Source organism: Eutrigla gurnardus, assembly GCF_963514095.1.
Source record: "Eutrigla gurnardus genome assembly, chromosome: 16".
Classification (NCBI taxonomy): domain Eukaryota; kingdom Metazoa; phylum Chordata; class Actinopteri; order Perciformes; family Triglidae; genus Eutrigla; species Eutrigla gurnardus.
The window spans coordinates 2,411,338-2,432,633 of NC_139927.1; the positions used below are offsets into that span (position 1 = coordinate 2,411,338).

At 48.7% G+C, this 21,296-nt stretch overlaps 1 protein-coding gene across 1 annotated transcript in view; it reads left to right on the forward strand.

The window, feature by feature from the left end:
• Positions 1-21,296, forward strand: part of disp1 (dispatched homolog 1) — a 55,149-nt gene that overhangs the window by 27,453 nt on the left and 6,400 nt on the right. Inside the window, 2 exon segments of the mRNA XM_084031298.1 lie at positions 11,637-12,279; positions 21,262-21,291. Of these exon segments, the coding sequence (XP_083887424.1) occupies positions 11,675-12,279; positions 21,262-21,291 (635 nt within the window). The 5' untranslated portion in view covers positions 11,637-11,674.

Below are 21,296 nucleotides of genomic sequence, written 5' to 3' on the forward strand. Positions count from 1 at the left end.
CATAAAAACTAGCTTTGCAGTGAGATGTAAAAGATGAGTGAGAAACGTTGAGGATTCTTTAATTCTGTGTCCGGTCTGCAGAGAACTGGCCTCCAGACTGCTAATTGTCTTTGCTGGTTGATGAGGATTTGAATGCACAGCGATCCTTCATGCATGTTCAATATGTCGGTTTTCTCGCCTCCTGCTCACATTAATCTGAATCTTTAAAATCCGACTCCCAGTGTCTGTAATAGAAAGGCTGTGTCTTTCCTCAGCAGTGTGATGAAGCATGAACTCGTGTTTTACGTCCAGCGACGATGATCTGAAGCTCGCCGTGTCTTTGAAACAGCTTCATTGCTGTAAATCCAGTAGTTTTACCCAGCATGCTCCGGGGTTTCCAGGATGAAACGCTCTCTTGTGCTTCAGCTGGAAACGTTGACTGAGAAATGTGCTGAGATGAGAAGGAAGCTACTTCTGTTATCAACATTTGTTTAATTAGCTTTTTTTTTTCACCCACGTGCCATATCAGACAAGTGGCGTTTTACTGCCCCCCGGGGCAACGCTTGTTTTCTCAGTAATTGGATCAAACGGCTTATTGATCATCAAATTGTGTGTTTAAACGCTCCGACACTTAATTATCTCTCAGCAGGGAAACAAAGAGAGAAGAAGAGAAGAGCTTTCATGTTGTTGTTCAGGCTTTTAGTTAATTTTCTTCTTTGTTGGTTTCTGTTGCACTCGTGTGCAGTTTATCACCCATTGTTTTCCCTGTCGGATCCTTAATGAATGCAGCCTGCAGCTCGGCCGACGGTGGTTTATCTCGCTGACGGAGAGACAGAACTTTGCCTCAATAAATCCCTCGTTGTGAAGTGAAAAACAAATTCATGACTGATGACATTGAACAGGTTTTTCTGCGCTCCGTTGGCCGCTCAGGTACCTTCCTGATGCCTACTTCGTTCTCCTCGCAGCCTGTTTTCTTCACTTCCTCCAAAGTTGAGGTAGTGGAGCGTTGCAGGAAATTTGTTTTAAATTACAATATTTTCTCAGTATCCCTCATACTTGGACCCCCATTTTAAAACAAAAGCAGGCGCCCAGATTGAGCAGCAGAGGTAAAATGTGTGTAATATCTGGCGTGTATGACAGAAATGCTACCCAATAAACACAAATTAGGTAAAACCTGTTAATTGGAGAGGACTTGAAGGGGTCCAGGTGGGTCGGGGACATGTCCGGACCCCCGGGTCCCTCTTAGCGGTCTGAAAACGAGGCTCCCTGAACAATGTGGTTGTGCGTTGGACTGTCGGGTTGGTGTGTTTGTGGAGAGGAGAGCAGCTGCAGAGGCCCTGGTTCCCGTCTGGTTGGCGCACACCTCTCCGCAGGGAATGGGAGGGGCTCCAAGCGCCCTGAGCACACACACACACACATGCACACACACGCACTACCCTACGTTACATGCATACAGCCTCTAGGGGCCTGTCACTTGCTTCTTTTCTGCCTAACTTCCTCTTGACTTCAGTATTTCTGGACCACTGGATAATGTCGGTTCAACAAGCTTCATGGAGCGGCTAAGCCCCGCCCCTTCCTGTGGACCGCCATGGCACCTTATTTTGGAAAAAATAAGTAAAAAGTCGGTAAAAAGTACATCAGTCAACGACGAGAGAGGTATCTGTTTAAATCCTGTTAAATTGGCGAGATCAAGTCTTCTTCAATCCAGCATGATGTTCATTTAGTACATTATGGTCCATTTAGAGTCCACCAGACCAGAAAGCAGGGGATGCTTTAGGGGGCGGGGCTTACCTGCTGAGTGACAGGTCCATTTAGAGTCCACCAGACCAGAAAGCAGGGGATGCTTTAGGGGGCGGGGCTTACCTGCTGAGTGACAGGTCCATTTAGAGTCCACCAGACCAGGAAGCAGGGGATGCTTTAGGGGGCGGGGCTTACCTGCTGATTGACAGGTCAATTTAGAGTCCACCAGACCAGAAAGCAGGGGATGCTTTAGTGGGCGGGGCTTACCTGCTGAGTGACAGGTCCATTTAGAGTCCACCAGACCAGGAAGCAGGGGATGCTTTAGGGGGCGGGGCTTACCTGCTGATTGACAGGTCAATTTAGAGTCCACCAGACCAGGAAGCAGGGGATGCTTTAGGGGGCGGGGCTTACGTGCTGATTGACAGGTAGCTAGCATGAATTCCAGCATGTTACCAGCTCTGAGTTAGAGTGTAGAAGCATCAAGGAGCTGCCGAGTGTCCCCGGCTGTTTAAACGTGATATAGAGGATGTGATGTGTGTGATGTGTGTGATGTGTGTGATGTGTGTGATGTGGAGGACAGATGTAAATAACGCTCCGAGCTGCTCCCAGGACAGTTTTCATGTCCGTCTCAGGGAGAGAACATTGGCCTCGGCGAGATGCAGCACTGCCAAGATGTCGCTGCCAAAGCAAATGGAGTGACTTCATCCAGAGTCGTCTCACTGAAGAGGACAAGTGGGCTCTGGGAGGCACCTCCAGGGGTCCGGGGGTTCAGATACAGGTCTGTGGTACAGGTCTGGCTTAGGGAGAGCCGGATTACCCCGCCTGAAAAGGCTTTCTGGCTCCAGATAGCTGATCTAGAGAGATTTAATTACAGCATCTCAGCCCAGAATGTAATGCCGCCACGGACCGTATACAGGAAGTGGACGTCGTCATGGTGACGTCACCCATCGGTTTGAGGACTTCAGCTTTGAAGCCTCCAGTTCGGCATTTTGGTTGCCATCTCCTTTATTTTTTGCAACCAGTGAAGTAAGTGACCATATTTGGACTGTGGAGGAGCGACGGGTGGATCACAGCAGCACCCTTATTGGATCTGGATCCATGTGGATTCTGGTGTGAAGATGCTAACAAAGTTAGCTTCATGATTCAAGATCAATGTTACAGCAAAGTGCTAAAGTCATCTTAGTAGCTGACTTTCTCATAGACTTCTATACAACCAGAGAGGAGTCGCCCCCTGGTGGCCAGCAGAGAGAAGTAGGACCATTTTCTCATAGACTTCTATACAACCAGAGAGGAGTCGCCCCCTGGTGGCCAGCAGAGAGAAGTAGGACCATTTTCTCATAGACTTCTATACAACCAGAGAGGAGTCGCCCCCTGGTGGCCAGCAGAGAGAAGTAGGACCATTTTCTCATAGACTTCTATACAACCAGAGAGGAGTCGCCCCCTGGTGGCCAGCAGAGAGAAGTAGGACCATTTTCTCATAGACTTCTATACAACCAGAGAGGAGTCGCCCCCTGGTGGCCAGCAGAGAGAAGTAGGACCATTTTCTCATAGACTTCTATACAACCAGAGAGGAGTCGCCCCCTGGTGGCCAGCAGAGAGAAGTAGGACCATTTTCTCATAGACTTCTATACAACCAGAGAGGAGTTTTTATATTTGGAGGAGTTTCTTCTCCCCACAGCTCCTTCCTGCTCCTCTCCATCTTCCTGACTGCCAGCAGCATTTATGACAGCAGGATGTGATCTCACACCTCCTCCAACATTTTCAACCACACAAAAATATCTCGCTTTCACATTTTTCCTCCCTTGCGTCTGTCCAGTCCCCGGCGTCGGAGACCCTCGGAGAAATGTGACACACAGACGCGATCTTCGTCCGGTCGGACGTCTTCCACGTCTTTGTTTGCCCTGAAATCTTCTCCATTCAAGTCCTCTCAACTTGTCTACTCTTGTATGGATGCGTTTGTGGTTTCCTGCCTGAAGAAGACAAGCAGAATGCAGGAACGAGGAGATGTGGACTTTTTGTGTGTCTGAGTACCAGCAAAAAATGTAATCTATAATAATGATGATAATAATAATAATGCACATGAATAGTAAAGTCCTCCTGCAGCTGTAGACCGGGTCAGCAGGGTCCGGCTGGCAGGACCGACCCCACTACCTCATCCAACCAAGATATGCTGTGATTTGTTTGTTGTTTTGACTGGTTGGTCCCACCCACAAACGGGGAGTCCTCCTCCAATCAGAAGAGAGGAGGTTGTGAATGGTGTTGGATTAGATGCTGATGTCTCAGCCATCAGAACAACTTCATTTAAAACGTTTATTCTTAATGAGCGCACTAATATGGGCAGAGTGGTGTCTGATTGGATGAGCTGGAAGCTGCTGGTGTTAGCATGTTAGCATAGCGTGTGTGCTGAGCGGCGGCGGGGGATGATGCTGGCTTTGTTTACATTTGTCCTCATGAGCAAACGCCGAGCCTCAAAGAGGAACTCCACATTCCTGCTGGACGCCCTTTGTCTCTCTCTCTCTCTCTCTCTCTCTCTCTCTCTCTCTCTCTCCCCCTCTCTCTCTCTCTCCCTCTCTCCCCCTCTCTCTCCCTCTCTCTCTCTGTCTCTCTCTCTCTCTCCCTCTCTCTCTCCTAACTTTCCCCCTGATTGTGTCCTGAGATCAAACCACGAATGTTCAAAGTACATTCGAGACCTCCTTTCTCCTTCTCTGGTCTGCCTCCTCCTCTTCCTGATAACATCCCTGCCTTTACATACCACCATTCTCCTCCTCACCCCTCTCAGCTCCCCTCCTCACCCCCTCCTCCTGGCTCCCCTTCTCACCCCCTCCTGGCTCCCCTCCTCACCCCCTCCTCCCGGCTCCCCTTCTCACCCCCTCCTGGCTCCCCTCCTCACCCCCTCCTCCTGGCTCTCCTCCTCACCCCTCTCAGCTCTCATCCTCAACCCTCCTGGCTCCCCTCCTCACCCCCTCCTCCCGGCTCCCCTTCTCACCCCCTCCTTGCTCCCTCACCCCCTCCTCCTGGCTCTCCTCCTCACCCCTCCCAGCTCCCCTTCTCACCCCCTCCTGGCTCTCCTCCTCACCCCTCGCCCTCTCAAACGGAGTAGCACAGGCACTTGAGATCATTGGAAGAGGGTGAGTTTGGGGGGGGGGGGGGGGGGGCAACACCATGTGAAATCCTCAGGGGAGAAATCAGCCGTGATTAGAAGGCGGGGCTTAGATTTGTGCCAAAAGTCTGCATATTTTAACGTGATGAAGCAGTGAAACAACAGGCCTCTGTTTCTCATTTTGAAACTCTGGTCTGGATCCAAATACCTGCAGCTGGCTGGGTCTAAGACCTGATGTTGGGGTCTGGTCTTTAGGCTCATGGTCATAATAATTATGATTATAATGCAGATTCTAAAGACAACCTGAAGAGAAACGGTTGTAAAGTCAGATCCTCAGAGAGTTTCCCAGTGAGGCTGTGGGTAAACTGGTAGCATTGATCTAGAGATTCATGGTGCCCAGATGATGAACCTGGTGAGGGCGTGAGGGCTCCCCGGTGGTTGATTTGAATGCAGGGTAACTGAGACCTTGTGGGTAGACGTCAGGGGGCTCAGTGCTAATCGGCTGGGAAGCGTCCGTCCTCACCACCGAAGGTGACGAAGGGATAAAGTTTCCTGGTTTCCGCCTCTCGGAGCTCCAGAAGCCTGTTTCCTCCGTCTCTTCGTCAGCCGGCTAATTGTAGTCGCACCTTTTTGCCTTTTTTGTTCATCCACATGATTCCACCTTTTCTGCACTCTTTCATCGTCCTCCCTCGTCGTCTTCCTCGTTGGCATGTTGAGCCGCCGCGGCGCTCTGAGGCCTTCTAGGATTACCTGCAGGATACGTGGAGGCTCCTTTGGCTCCGGCATGGAGCGCTCGGCTATAAGATCACGTTAATGTGCCTCCAAATCACACGGCGAGTTGGATCATGTTTAGACTTTAGCCCACGAAGCCTTTCTGTGGAGGATTCCCACCCCTTTTCTTCTCTTTTTTCTTCTTGCAGCTGTTTGAGGTTTGAGAGAAACAACAGTTTGCTGTCGGGTTGCCCCGTGTGCCACATTGCTTCAGTTGACGAGTCCACAATGAAAGAGAGCGGTAGTCCGTTTTTTTTAAATAGAAAGCTTATGTTTCTGCCTTACATGGTTTAGAAGCATCTTGTCCTCCTGGATCCCTCCCTCTCTAACTCCCCTCCTCCTTTTTGTTGTCCGCTAAACCTGTCACTTTGATGAGTTGTGTGCAATCATCCCGGGGGCCTCGGCTTCCCCCGGGCCCCCGTCCTTCCTGGTACAGTGCAGCCTTTGATGTGGTTCCTCCTCCGGCTCCACGCGGGGCCGACCGCGGCTCGAACCCCCCAAAACCACAGCTCCTCTCCTGCATTTTAACGCCACACGTCCACTGTGTGTCCATGGGGGGGTCCCAAGCTGACCGGCCCCTCGGACGGCGGTCATAATTCACAGGGCAGCTCCGTCACCGCGGCACGGACAGGAAGCCGGCGGCGGCCTCGGCGGCGTGCTACGAAGCGTGTTTGGGTCAGTCGTGATGTCAGAATCAGAGCAGCTGCAATAAACGTACTCCGATAAAAGACAGTGAACTCATTAGTGCCGGGTTAATATTATTATTAGTATTAGTATTATATTATTATTATTATTTTATTATTATTATTGATTATTATATTATTGTGATTATTATTATTGATTATTATTATTCGAGGCAGCTACTAAAGTGCTAATGACTCCGGCTTGGACGGCCCGGGGCCGGCTGTGAACGAGCCTCACTCCTGCAAATGATTCCAGCTTGCTGTATGAACTGTGTCCTAATCCTGGTGGACAGCTGAAATCAAAGCCAGGTACGGCCTCTGCCTTCCCAGCATTCCCTGTGATCCCCCCGCTGAGAAGAACCAGTTGTTTGTGAGGGAAATACATCTCTAGAAGAGCCTATATATTAATAAAATATTATCAAATAATAATTATATATATATATATATATATATATCATTTAAAGAAAGAAGATTATTTAATTGATTTTCCACTAAAATATGTTTTCTCTCATAAATGATCACATCCCTGTATGGTGTTATTTAGATGTCAAAAAAGCATCTAACAAGGAAATACAGAAAATTCTTAATATTTTTTTGATCAATTACTTTATTTCTGTGCTCCTTTTCGTCTGTAGATTGAACTATTGCTGAGTTGACTCCCAAAGTTTGAGCTCTGTCCTCTGTGGATGTATTCAGAAACACTAACGTCGGGGAGTTTCACAGCTCGTGTTCTTGGTGGAGGAGCTGGTTTTAAAGCAGCTATTAAACTGAACCAAGAAGAGCAGCCCAACATCTGAAGAGTAAACTGTAATTTAAGTGCACTTCTGTGATGAGAGCGGGTGTGGCCTCATTAAGGATTTATGTGGTAGGATGTCAGATAATTAAAGGCTGTTGACTATCTCTGTGTGGAGGGGTGCTGATAGCTAAATGTGGTCCTTTTTAATGTATTAATTTAATGAATGCGGTCGTCTGTTCAGTATATGTTGATGAGTGTCTCATAGTGTTTCATCCAGCACTGATTGGATTGATAACATCAAAAAGACTCTAACTTGGTGAAAAATAAAAGGTTAGAAGTTGTTGTTTGACCTTTGACCTCGGATAACATAACGTTACCGTAGCCTGTTAGACATTTGTATTTGTTGAAATGTGATGATTGCTCGTTCACTTATGAATGTTTACATATATGTTGTTTAATACGTGCAGTATTCCCCTTGTTGATGACCTTCTATTAAACTAAATGACTAGTTTAAAAGTTACTTCCTGTGTATTTTTATACTTCAACAGTTCAACGACTAAATGAGACGTTCTTGACGTGTAAAACAATCTGTTGAATCGACAAATAACATATGAGTAAATTAATGGTACAATTCAAACAGCATCAAATTAATTTTCGCTCTCCGTTAACTTCCGTTCATAATTTTTCAAAATAAAGTCCCGTGGTGGGCCACCGGAAAGGGGCGTGGCTCCGGCTCTATTCTTTGTGTAAATAGTCCAGTATTTCCTTTATCCTGCTTCTTTCGGCACCTACTTTGAAGTTCTCTTTAAAAAAAAAAAAAAAAAAGTCACGCGCGTGAGCGGTAACGTCCACCGGCGCGTGCCGCCGCCGTGGCGGCAGCGAGCGGGTTAACGGCGCGGAGACGGCGCTGTCCGTCCAATGAGCGCGGCTCCTCGGCGCAGCCCCGCCTCCTCCCCTCCTCCCCCGGAGAGGGAGCAGGGAGCCGGGCTTGTGTGTGTGGCTGTTTGTCATTCTGGCAGGACGCACTCCCCCGAGAACAGCCGCTCTCCCCCGGACTCGAGGCTTCCTCCTCGGCTGTAGCGTTCCGCTGCTTCGCGGCGTTTTCTGGATATTTTTTAAAACTCAAACCGAACGGATTCTTTTATTTTGTTTTCTCTGCGGCTACGAAGCGCCGCTGGCTGCGGATCCCCCAGGCTCGGAGCACCGGGACCCAGAAACACGGTAGGGGACTGTGGACGCTGGTGTTCGGACGCGTTCCCCCGCCGCCCTGTTTGTTCGTCTCTCCGGGACTAGTTCCAGGACGTGGGGCCGCTAGTGGAGAGACGCGCCGCTCCGGAGCTGCGTTTGTGGGTCCACGCGTGTCCGCCGTTACAGCGCCGCTACGTCCGCCGTTGCAGCGCCGTTACAGCGCCGCTACGTCCGCCGTTACAGCACCGCTACGTCCGCCGTTACAGCGCCGCTGCGTCCGCCGTTACAGCACCGCTACGTCCGCCGTTACAGCACCGCTACGTCCGCCGTTACAGCGCCTGCGGGGCTGATGTACGTCTCCATACTCGTCATGTAGGCGATATGAAAATGTCACGATTATCCTGCCAAAAATGTGCAAACCAACAAAACTCGAAAATCTGCTTAAAACGCTTTAAAAGGGGATCAAAACATCCTGGAATCACTTAACATTTAGTTAGGAAACTTTTTATTGCATGTTTTTTGGGCAATTTTTGAAAGAAATTTTGAAAGAAAAAAAAAAAAATACATACAGGCATGTGATCATCTGTGTGATAAATGTAGTCGAACGGTGTGAAAATTTCATGTCACGATTATTAAATACAACTTAGAACATCCTGGAATCACTTAACATGTAGTGAAGAAACAATTATGTTATTGCAGAGTGGGAAAACAATCAAATATTCTTAAATCAGATAATCATAAATAAATAATGTAGTTTTGAACTGTTATTCTGTGGAATCACACAGAAGGAATGATCTAATGGGTTTAACTGTAAAAGTAACCAGAGGACTCCAACGTGTCCAGAATCTCCCGACAACCACAAACATGTTGGAGTCCTGAAGTCCGCCTGCACAGCTCTGCCTGCCGTTGATCTTCTCCTTCGTCGTCTTCTTCTTCTTATTAGAGGCGAGTGGTTATTAAGCGTCTCTTGACTGATTCCTGGTGATTACTGCCCATTAGCTTTAATTAAAGGATGCAGCAGGCCTGTCGCCCCAAGGTCTCATAAAGCCCATAATCATAAACTTGACATGAGAAGACGGTAGAAGAAGTCATCACCTGCCTTCTTCCAAACCGCACGGCCCTCTGGGAGAAACAAGGGTCTCGGTTATTTAAAGGTGGAATAACTCGCTCTCCTCTCCGACACCAGTAATCCGCCTTAAAGCGGCAGGTTTCACCGTGAAAACGGCGAGGAAATGACACTTCGTCACGTTTGGAAGTCTAGACGGCGTTCAAGGATTCAAGGTCACCTGATTACGTGCTTCCCCTTTGAATGAAAGCCAATCAGAGCTGGGTGTGTGAGGATGAATACTAACATCATCGTTTCCTTCTTAAAGTCACTTTCTGATGCTTAATGTCTGTAGTTAAAGTCCACAGGGTTGGTATGGTGCTGGAAATCCTGGAAAACACTTGAATGTTAGTGTGGTGTTTTCAAGGATTGAAAAGTGTTTGGATGTAGAATAAAGGTCTTGAAATGTGTGTTGTATGTGATGACATCTATGATAGAACAGAGGAAAGAAGATCTCCATATCTGAGGGACTGAAAACAGCATTTTCTGACATTTCTTTATGAAAAATGACTTTTGATGATGAACAGATGATGAAAATAGTTGGTGATTATATTTCTGTGGATCTGTTAGTGGAATTAGTTTTCCTTTCATTTGTGGTCCTTCTGTAAAAAGCTGTCTCCAAACATCATGTTGGTTGTTTAGAGGACAATAACATCTCATTTAATGTGATGAACAAGTGACATAATAAGTAGACTGAATACTGACCATTGGATTGGTACAAATATGGAGTTTACCACAGCTGGAAGGGGCTGGAAAAGCATGGAAATGCACCTTGAAATGCTTGGAAAGTGCTTGAATGTGCCTTTGGAGAAGGTGGAGGAGCCCTGAGTTCAGTAAACCAGATGACCGGCTCCTTGGACCAATCAGAAGCTGACATAGTAGGAGGGAAACCTAATGCATTTGCTCCTTTATCCTCTGACCTATCAGCCTTCTTCCTGTTCGGGGTCCCAGCTGATTGCTCCCAGGATGCACCGCTGCAAGGCCAGTGTGCTTTAATTAAGTTATTCTGGCATCTCGTTGACCGAGAACGGCGGCTGAGCGCCGGTCGCAGCGGTTCGTGGAGCAGCTCGGGTCCAGCTGTGCTTTTATTTTGAAGTCACAGCTTGTGTCGCCAGCCCTCCATGTCTCACCTGCCTGTCGACGCTCGCCGCCGCTACGCCATGCACACACAGCCGGCAGAAAGCCGGTGGCGTCGCCCTGCACGGTGCTCTCTAGCTGCCCGCCGTTCTGACTGAAGCATCAAGCCGCTTCGTCCGGCCGGTTTCGTCCTCTGGAAGTCGTGACAGGCTGCTGACAGCTGTGGGAGCCGACTAATGACTTCATCTGGGGTTCCCTCGCCGCTACTTCTTTTCCTGGAGTCACGGTTGAAATGAAAACCTGTGTGTTACGGTGTTGTGAAGGCCGTTCAAACCCGACGGTGATTCAAAGTGTTTCACGTAACCATAGAAGAATCCAGTGAAACGGTTGAATTAAAGTGAACAGAAATACAGAGGAGAAGTCGGGCTCAGCTGCTTCTCCAGCCTTCCTTCTGACCCGGGAACAGTAGGCAGACCAGGACCTGAAGGTCTGTGGTGGTCTGTTGTCCTGGTCCGAACCCAGGACGTGTTTTAGAAACATAAGTCAGAAGGTGTGACGTGGTCAGTTTTCCAGCAGTAGATTATTGTGTTATTTTGTATTATGGAGGACATGCTTCATGGTGTATGTCGGACTGAGGCATGCTATGAATCTTGGGATACGTTGGGCTGTAAAGAATCCATCAGTTGGTCGTATGTCTGAGCTGCATTTGAAGGCGTCTTTGAGACCCCCCCCCCCCTGTTCTAGTAGCCCGGTCACATGTCCCATCACAGCCTCCTCTGAGTGTTTTGTAACTGAAGCCGGAGCACACATCGGGGCTGAAACTGAAGCGTAACGCAAACCGTCTGTTGTTTTCTGTCTCACACTCCGATGCAGTCAGAGTTCCACCGGGTCGCAGTCGTAAATCACGGTGATCTGAAACCTCTGTGATGTCACTGTCGAGAAGACGTTAGAGTTCAGCTGTGATATCAGTCAATCAGTAAAAGCATTGCTTGGTTTCCTTTTTGTTTTCATCAGCTTTAAACATTTCCCTGACCCGTCGCATGATATCTGCTCCTACATCTTCATCCAGGCTTTCTTCAGGGTGCTGGAAATCCTTGAAAACACTTTTGAGCTTTGGAGAAGGTGTAGGAACCCTGTTTTGTTCTTTATCTGTGTGGAATCAAAGTGAGCAGTTTAAAGCACCGCTGCTCACCTGAATGTTATATTTAACGGTTTATATTTAACGGTTTATATTTAACGGCTTCTCTCGCCCCTCAGAGGCGTGACGCCGTCCTCCGGCCTGCTGGGAGACGACCATGGCCCTGAGCGATGCTTGCGGCGACCCTCCGGCCCTCAGCAACGGAGGTCACCATCCTCCTGGCACCAACGGGAACGCCCAGGGCCCTGTCATCGCGGCGGCCTCCGGCGGCGACGGCCTCTCAGATGGAGACGCCACGGTGACGGACACGCCATCTAAAGTCCAGTCGCACGTGGTCCACAGGACAAACAGGCTGACCCACAACGGGGGCGTGGTCCAACAGAACGGCTCCCTGAGGAACCTCCCCCCGTCCTCCCCCACCTCCTCCTCCCCCGCCGTCACAGACTCCCAGAGGCTGGCCAAACGCCACCTCTCCTCCCCGTCCTCCTCCCCGTCCCTCCAGCCGCCACCGCTCTGCTGCCAGCACTGTCACTTCCACGCCACGCTGTGCTGCCACTGTGGACAGCCGGACTGCCCCCTCTTCCAGGGTCCGGAGCCCGCCGCCGGGCCCCAACCCGGGCCCACGCCGTCCTGCCCCTGCTGCCTCTCCGCCTGCACGTACTCTCACCCCCACCCTCCTCACCCGTCCTCCCCGCTCTGTCTCCAGCAGCACCATCACCAGCGCTGGCAGGAGCACCTCCACAGCCAGACCCCCGGGATCAGGTAAGACCCCCGTTTGTTTTAGAGGTCTGGTATTCCCGGTCTGATGCCGTCTGATAGTGTGAAACACATTTAGTGTGTGTGGCTTGCTGCTGCTTTAGTTTAAGTTAAGGTTAAGTCTATCCTTAAGGCTGTCAGGTCCATGTTGAGGGAGCGCGGCGGGCCTGGAATGCAGCAGCAGGAGCCGTCACGGCTGTCAGCGATACGTACGGGTGATATCTGGATATCTGGGGGCCGGTCACGGTTCGTCACCAGTAACGGATACAAAGGTCACGCCAGCATGACGAGGCTGGATTGAAAGCTTCAGGTTGGAACGGCGAGCCGCCACCACGGCTTCCTGTAGACAGGAGGACAGGAAGTCAGGACGACAGGAAGTAAGCCCACAGAGTCGGAGCAGGTGATGAGCTGCTCCTGTTGGTCCGACGGCAAACGCTCTCCGCCTTCAGACGGACACGGAGGAGGTTCCTGTTAGAACGCCGCGTCCCTCAGCGGTCCTGAGATCAGGAGGAGCGCCCTCCTGTGGTCATCCCTGCACTACGGTCTTATTCCGTTCCAAATTAGCCTGAAAGTTTAAACACGTATTTCTGCACTAATGGTGCGTTCCCCGAGGTCGGACGATCCACACAAGCCCGACTTGACATTTAAAGATGGCTGCCCCGGTTGTAAACAGTAACGTTACTGATGACCGATCAAAGGGCGATCGATACTTTTTGTAAACAATGAAATACGTAGAAAGACTTTGTGTTATCTCTTAATCCAGCGTGTTTGCAGGTTGCAGAAGGGCCGCATATTTGTCCAGAAGGTGTTTATATTCGGACAAGGCTAGGGATGTCCCGATCCGATATTTGGATCGGATCGGCCGCCGATATTAGCAAAAAATGCATATCGGTGTCGGATCGGAAGTGCAAAAAGCTGGATCGGGACATCCCTAGACAAGGCAAGCGCGAGAATAACTTTTGTAGATGTAGCCATCTTGTTTCCTTTTCCGTTTTTGGCCGTTGGCTACTTTTTCCGACTTTGTAACTGAAACGCTGATAACGTGACGTCATTCCCAGCTCCGGCTTCCGACTTCCGCACCATAAGGTCCCATGCTGAAAGGGGCGGGACTTAGTCCCTCTACACACCTGCACCTGTCCAGCTGATCAAAACAAACGTGCGATGAACCGCTCCAATCGCGTTTAACTTGAGCCGTCATGTTTTTTAGTTTTTTTTATGCACTTATTATGTTTAGTTTTTTCCCCCACGTTGTCACGGCAACCAAAACCACCTGGCACCTCCAGAATCCTGCGAGATTGAAACTCGCTGGATAGATAATAAAAGCTGACCTTTTCCTGAGAACGGCGTCGGCGGGAGGGAGAGCCAGGAATTCTTGCTATCTGACACGGCATGAATCTAAAGCAAAGTTGTGGTTGCCATAAACAACTGGAGCTGCTGTGAGAGCAGCGGGGGAGGGGGGGAGGGGAGGGGGGGTAAATACTCGCCGTGACCCCTGGATGGTTGAGTGTCAGCGGTAGCGGTTGCAGGGTCATCGGTGCAGGTAGAAGCAGGTTAGCCCCGGAGCTACACATAACCTGGGTGTTTCTCTACTGACACACACACACACACACACACACACACCCTCCCCAAACAAAGGCCACAGCGTGATGGTCTGAGTATGTCAGGTTAACACGGTTGCTCTGGGCTTTGTTCTGGTCTCGTCGTTTGTGGACAGAAAGCGTCACCGACCCTTTGTAACGTGCGTGCTCGGGTGAAAAACGGACTGAAATCCAACGCACGTTTGTGTTCCCACTGCTTACAGGCTTTCACCTGGAGCCTTGAACCCTGCTGCACACACCCAGCTGAGCGAACAGCTGACATCCCGAGGCCGCTGTCCGTCCCGTCTTACATAGTAAATAGTAAAATGGCTGAGAGGTGATCTCACAGCGCAGACAGACGGGTTAATGCTTCCAGCAGACTCGCTGCAGGGAGGAAAAAGACGGCCTTTGGTTTTGCAGCCGCACTTGGGGAACGGCTGGAGTTTGTTTCTCGGCTCATTTCATGCTCCGGTAAGACCCGAGGCTTTTGATCGCTCTCAAAATAGAAACGTTAGGAAACGAGAGTTGTGGACTAATCTGTGTAAATGGATTAATGTTTTTGTGAAGCTGAGAACAGGAGCATAAAAAACCCCCAGAAAAAAGTTTCCCGAAGAGCTAAAGTTACGAGTGTGTGTGTGTGTGTGTGTGTGTGTGTGTGTGTGTGTGTGTGTGTGTGTGTGTGTGTGTGTGTGTGTGTGTGTGTGTAATGCTGTGATCACAGATGTAATCCCTCGGCTAATCCAGCAGATCTCAGGTCTGAGGCAAATCAAACTGATATGTGACACCATCGCGTCTGACTCACATTATGGAGGGTATTAGGGATCTATGGCTTTGTGTGTGTGACCTTATTTGGAGTGTTGATGGAGCAGCTACAATGTTAGCATAGCCTAGCACCATCAACCAGACTCCATTCAGAAAACCAGCGTTTTAACAGTAGTTATCTTGTGGTCTGCAGACAGACCTAACAAAGCATGACTCAGCACTTTTTACTGATCCCCATCATGATGGGGTTAATTCAGCATCCTTCCAGAAGTGTTTACCATATTAAAATCATACGGAGTCGACCGGCGTCTGCACCGATGACCATACATCTGGTACCGGCCAATCAAATTGGCCGGCTGTCCGGGGCAGCCCAGAGGTGGAGGACTGGAGTAAAAGGGAGACTTTTTTTTGTTCCCGTCTGGGTCCAGGGCACAGCTACGCAAGTGAGACAGGTATATTGTTTCCTACCTCTAATCTCACCATCTGACACACACACACAGACACACACACACACACACACACACACACACACACACACCACTGTACAGGAAGAGAGGGGGTGCAGTCTTGGAAGAAACCCAGACTCTGTAATTCAAACCTGTCATCGCCGAACAAGAGGGACCTGTTTGGTAAATAAGAGAGCTTCAACATTGGAGACGCAAAAAAAACGTCCTCGCCACATCTGCTCTCCATTGTGATGCTGAACGAGGGAGGGAGAACGAGGGAGGGAGGGAGAACCAGGGAGGGAGGGAAGGAGGGAGGACGAGGGAGGTGAAGAAAGAGAGAGTGTTAATAGAGTGAAGCAGGGAAAAATGAGAAAGGAAAAAAACCCGTAACGAGGAGAAATAACCACAGATGCATCTGAACGCCTGCAACACAATCCCGCTTGGCCTCCCTGCCCACCCAGGGGTTCGTACGGGCACGCCGGTCTGTGTGCACAAGCCTCGGCCTCCACGCCACCCACGACGCCTTCTAATGAAAATTACGAGGGGAGATCCAAATTAATTTCAGGGAGGAAAATTCCACGTCGAGCAGCGAGAACGTATAAAGTCATCGCCAAATCACAGCCGTAAAAAAGGAGCTGACACAAGTAAATAATTACTTCTGCAAAAAGTCCTTCTCCTCCTGCCGGCCCTCCTCTGTGGACGACGGTAAATATAGGATTATGCAAATGATGGTGCCGGGCATTAAATGGTTCCAGTTTGAAATGCGGTCGGAGCCTGTGGTTTGGGTGTAAAGGGAAAGAAGCCGCTCACTAAATCTGGATCGCCGGAGGAAAGGAGGCCAGCCAATCGGCTCAATGCTAGCATTCTGCTGGGGAGGCGTGGAGGCCGGGACCGAGTCTGCAGGACGTTGTTGTGTTTTTCCTCTCATGTTGTGGATAAACGGTTTGTATCCAAACAGCCAGGAGGGTCCAGTATGAAACCTGGATTATCGCCTGGCGGTTATGATGCATTTACATCCGTGTCACCGCGTCGTCATCACCGCGTCATCACCGCGTCCTGCTGCACGCAGTCGTATCCTTGAGTTTGTTAGTCCTCGAGTCCAGATGGACGTTCGAACCCAATCCCCTCCGGACCTTGAGGTCCAGGATTTATTCTGAAACACGCGGCCGCTTTCAAATAGTTAGATTTTTCCGTGGAAAGTTTGGTGCTTTTAACTGGAGCCAACAGATTTATTTCACGTTAGTAAAGCATTCAGCCTCTTCCAAAGTTTATAGGTTAAAATATAAAATATCCTGCCTCCGTTACACATCTGTGTCACAAATGTTTCCCAACCACATTTGAGGGATCATTGCTAAACGTGTAAATATGATAATAATAAAGAGCGAATAACATACTTCAACCAGATTAAATTCACAAAAACTCAAAAAAGGAAATAAAAAAACAGAAAAATATATTGATACAAATCTGTTGAATGCGTTTCCTTCCTCAAAGAACATTTATGACGCTGATTTGATATTATGCATTTGTTGATGATGTCCACCTGTAGGGACTAATCAATAGAGCCAATGCAGCTTCACTGACCCACATGAAGTAGTCGGACCTGAGCGGCCGGCAGCAGCGAGCCTCCTTCATGCAGCTGGAAGCTGATGAGAAGTTATGACAAAGTCGAGCTTTCATCCTGCTTTATGGGACAGCTTTAGGCCTTTGATGTGAGATGGTTATCTTTACGGGCTCAGGAACTATACTTTAAACCGGGGGGGATTTTCTTTTCACCATCTTGGATGTTTTGCAACCAGTGAAGGAAAGTGACCATATTTGAATTGTGGAGGAGTGACGGGTCAATCAGAGCAGCACCCCGACTAGCAACCTCCCATTGGTAGCATGGTAGCGACATGTCAATCAGCATTAAGCCCCGCCCCCTAAAGCATCCCCTGCTTTCTGGTCTGGTGGACTCTAAATGGACCATCATGTACTAAATGAACATCATGCTGGATTGAAGAAGACTTGAAACTAGAGATTGAGACCATAAACTCATGTTTACAATGTTTACTGAGATAATACATCAAGAGAGAAGTAGGACCATTTTCTCATAGACTTCTATACAACCAGAGAGGAGTCGCCCCCTGGTGGCCAGCAGAGAGAAGTAGGACCATTTTCTCATAGACTTCTATACAACCAGAGACGAGTCGCCCCCTGGTGGCCAGCAGAGAGAAGTAGGACCATTTTCTCATAGACTTCCATACAACCAGAGAGGAGTCGCCCCCTGGTGGCCAGCAGAGAGAATGCAGCTTTGAGGCACTTCAGGGTTGGCTTCACTTCTCAGATCTGGTAATATAAACATGTTTCCTTCACATTCATGTTTGTGTGAAATCAACAGAAACAGGCAACAGTAACTTTCTTATGAACTGCTCTTTTTTTCTGTGCTTCTATTTCTTCTCACCTCTACTTGGAATTTTCCAGACCTCCACCCCAAACACTCTCCCTTCCTATCTCTCTCACTCTCTCACACACACACACAGAGGCAGTAGGGAGGACAGGTTTTGACTCGGCTGTCATCATTAGGGCTCGGGGCCAAGACCAGGACCTGGTCTCCCTAAAATCCCCTCGGTGCAAAAAGCATCTAATATCATCCTTGTTTTTAAAAGATGAGCTGTGTCTGTCGTTTAAATGTCCAGTTCCCATGCAGGGATGTGAGGAACTTCCTGTGCGTCTGTGGTGATAATGAGGCGAGCGTCCCCGGCTGACCTCCGTTTAAACCCGCTCTTTAAACAGCTCCTGTGTTTATTGGAGGCCTGCTGGCAGCCTGACTCTGTTTCTGCCTGTGAAGCTGACGGACCTCCGAACATCTCACCTTAACGTGGCGTTTCCTCTGAGAGCTGTCTGTTGGAAGATCTGGATCCACAACACGTACCCTAGCACCTCGTCTGTCCGCTGGTCCTCTTCAAAAAGTCTGTTTGTACCGTTTCTTTCTGCACCAGACGTGGCGGCAAACTCCAGGAAAAGCATGGCGTTAATGATTTATTATAATTCTGGTTACACAATTTAAAGAAGGGTATATAGTTTGAAGTCTGCACTTCCGATACATTGAGATGGAGACGTGTTATTTTGTCTTAGTTAGGAAAGTCTGGTGCCTTTAGTCGTAGGCAGATATACAGTTTATTATGAATTCAACAATGGCATCGGATCAGTATTGGGTATCGACCGACACACGAAGCCCAGCGTCGGCATCGGGACTGAAAACGTTGGATCGGTGCATCTCTAGTTGTATCACAGAAACGCTGCTCCACGAATGTCCTCTTCATCCTTCACCCTTCATCTTCAGGCCTTGTTGTTAGAAACCCTCTCATCGCCCCATTTAGCATCTATTATCAGCCCAGAACAGAACTCCACAAACTGACCATGAATGTAGTTGGATCTTCTTATTAAGAACTGGGACTCTCCCAGCTTCAGCCATTAGAGTCTGTGTGTAAAAATACACCCGTGACCCGACTTATCAGGCCCAGTGTGGAGGTTTTCTGCCCAACTGATCTCGTGATGTCATCTGAATGGTAGTCTGGACGTATTTCATGGCTGGGTCGAGCCTCTAATTGTGTGCAGCGTTCCAGCGAGGCACTAATCAGGGCGAGGCGGCCGGCAGCCGGCGGTTTGACACTAATTGCTCTCCGACTTGAAGGCCTCGTTCACCGAGTATTTACCCGCCCGCCTGTTGACAGTTACCCCTCCCCCCCTCCTGGCCTCTGAACCCTGCTGGCACACACACACACCTGCACAATAACACACACACTTATAGACACATCACACAAAAATATCCAGCTCAGTATGTTATGTTTACTGGTGTGAGTCATTTTCATCACGTCACCCGAAAACCTTTAGAATACTCAAAACGTTTGGCAGAATTTCTCATATTTGAAGATATTTATGTATTTTTTGTTAGTTTTGTGTTATTCTTAATTTGGATGCCTTTTAACACTTTTTTACTGCAGACCAACATTGATTATAAATATCGGTTATCGGTCTCCTAGATTAGCAATAATCTGTATCAACCCATATTTGTTTTTACAAAGGTTACCAACACGTCTCTAGAAAAGTCTCAGGAAAAGTCTCTAGGAACGTCTCTAGAAAAGTCTCTATAAAAGTCTCTAGGAACGTCTCTAGAAAAGTCTCTAGGAACGTCTCTATAAAAGTCTCTAGAAACGTCTCTAGAAAGTCTCCAGGAACGTCTCTAGAAACGTCTTTAGGAACGTCTCTAGAAACGTCTCTAGGAACGTCTCTAGAAAAGTCTCCAGGAACGTCTCTAGAAAAGTCTTTAGGAACGTCTTTAGGAACGTCTCTAGAACCGTGTTTAGAAACGTCTCTAGGAACGTCTCTAGAAACGTCTTTAGGAACGTTTGGACGACACTCAGTCAGCCGTGGCGGTTCACCTCGCTGTGAAATCTCAGACCACCAAAACCTTCACTTAGAAAAGGCCAACGTTGTGTGGTGTGTAGGGCCTATAAACACACATAAACACACACTCGGTCCACATCTGTTTCCCCCGTCTGTCAGCGCGGTGCTGAGTGAGCGGCCGGCGGCCTGTGTTTACCTTATTAATTAGCCCGGTGATCCTGAAACACTCTCCCTCTGGTAAATAGAATAACACTGGGGGGGGGGTCCTGTTAACCGAATATTTCCCACCATCTTGCTGATCCTAATGCTACTGCTAAATGAACAGTGACCTTTGTCCCCCGTTCCCCCCGACTCCTTTACTGGCTCCGTCTGCGTTTTATGGCCTAAAGACGGAGTGATATGATGTAAAGGAGACTGAAGCTTCTAGAGAAGCTGTTCTCCTCACATCTCTAAAAGAAGGTCGTGTGGTTTTTACGAGAACGGGATAAGTGATTGTTTTGGACTCGATGGATTCATGTTTGGTGTTTTTTTTTAATCCAGTGGCCACACGTCCGGCTCGGTCACGCTCCGCATCCTCCCAATTGGCTGAAGTGGATTCAGATCAGAGCGCTGCAGACCAAAACTCAAAGCAGACGGATCCGCCTGAGAGGTTCTGAGTCCTGTCCAAGAACTTCCTCTTCCTCTGGTCTATCTGTGTCCGGAGGTTCAAGGCCGTGCATGGACTCAGGAGAATAACATTAGCGGTACAGGATCCCTCGGCTACTAGTTCAAAGGCTGCTGGGAAATGTGGTTTTCATTAGGCACTGATGGTTTGAACCAGGTCAAAGGTCAGACGTGTGAGTCCGCCTCATGGAAGAGATCAGTGATATTATAACTCCTGGAATACGAAACGGATTATAATCTATAAGTTATGTATTTATCTCCAGAACAGTGATGTTTCTGTGGAGCGTCACTTTCAGAGGGATTTACAGCCTTCCTCCCCGCCGAGGAACATTCCTAAACGGGCAAGAACCTCCATGACAACAGTCTGGACCCTCTGGCCAGGTTGGCTTCATCAAAGACGGCACTAATGACCTGATCCCAGAGCTCACTTCCTGTTCCTCTGGGCCCTTTGGGGGATGTGAACCTGCATTACGCTGAGACATGCCCTTCAAGAAAATAGTTGGTGATTATATTTCTGTGGATCTGTTAGTGGAATTAGTTTTCCTTTCATTTGTGGTCCTTCTGTAAAAAGCTGTCTCCAAACATCATGTTGGTTGTTTAGAGGACAATAACATCTCATTTAATGTGATGAACAAGTGACATAATAAGTAGACTGAATACTGACCATTGGATTGATACAAAGATGGAGTTTACCACAGCTGGAAGGTGCTGGAAAAGCATGTAGATGCACCTGGAAATGCTTGGAAAGTGCTTGAATGTGACCTTGGAGAAGGTGGAGGAAGCCACCGCTTCATCTCCGTGTTTCCAGCTGGTCGGCTTGTAAAGGTCGAGGTTCACAAACACGAATTAACCAATGAGCTGCAGCCGCGGTGTGACGGTAACGATGGCTGGCCTGGTCCTGGTCCTGGTCCTGGTCCAGTTTATATGAGAATTAGGCTGTCACATCTGAAAGGGATTTTATAAAAACAAGGCAGCAAAGCGTATTCTGACACGTAGACCGGGAAGTGGTTTTGACAGCCATGTCAGGTCTAATGTCTGGGGGGGTCTGGTGACCCGGAGGGGTACCGCTGCTGGGGGGGTGATGAAGAAAAGATGTCCACTGTTGCTCTCTGATTTTACTTTTGACTTGAACATGTGTTGTTTCTGTGTTTCAGCCCTCCGAGGCCGTTCCGGTTCCCCAAAAGGTGAG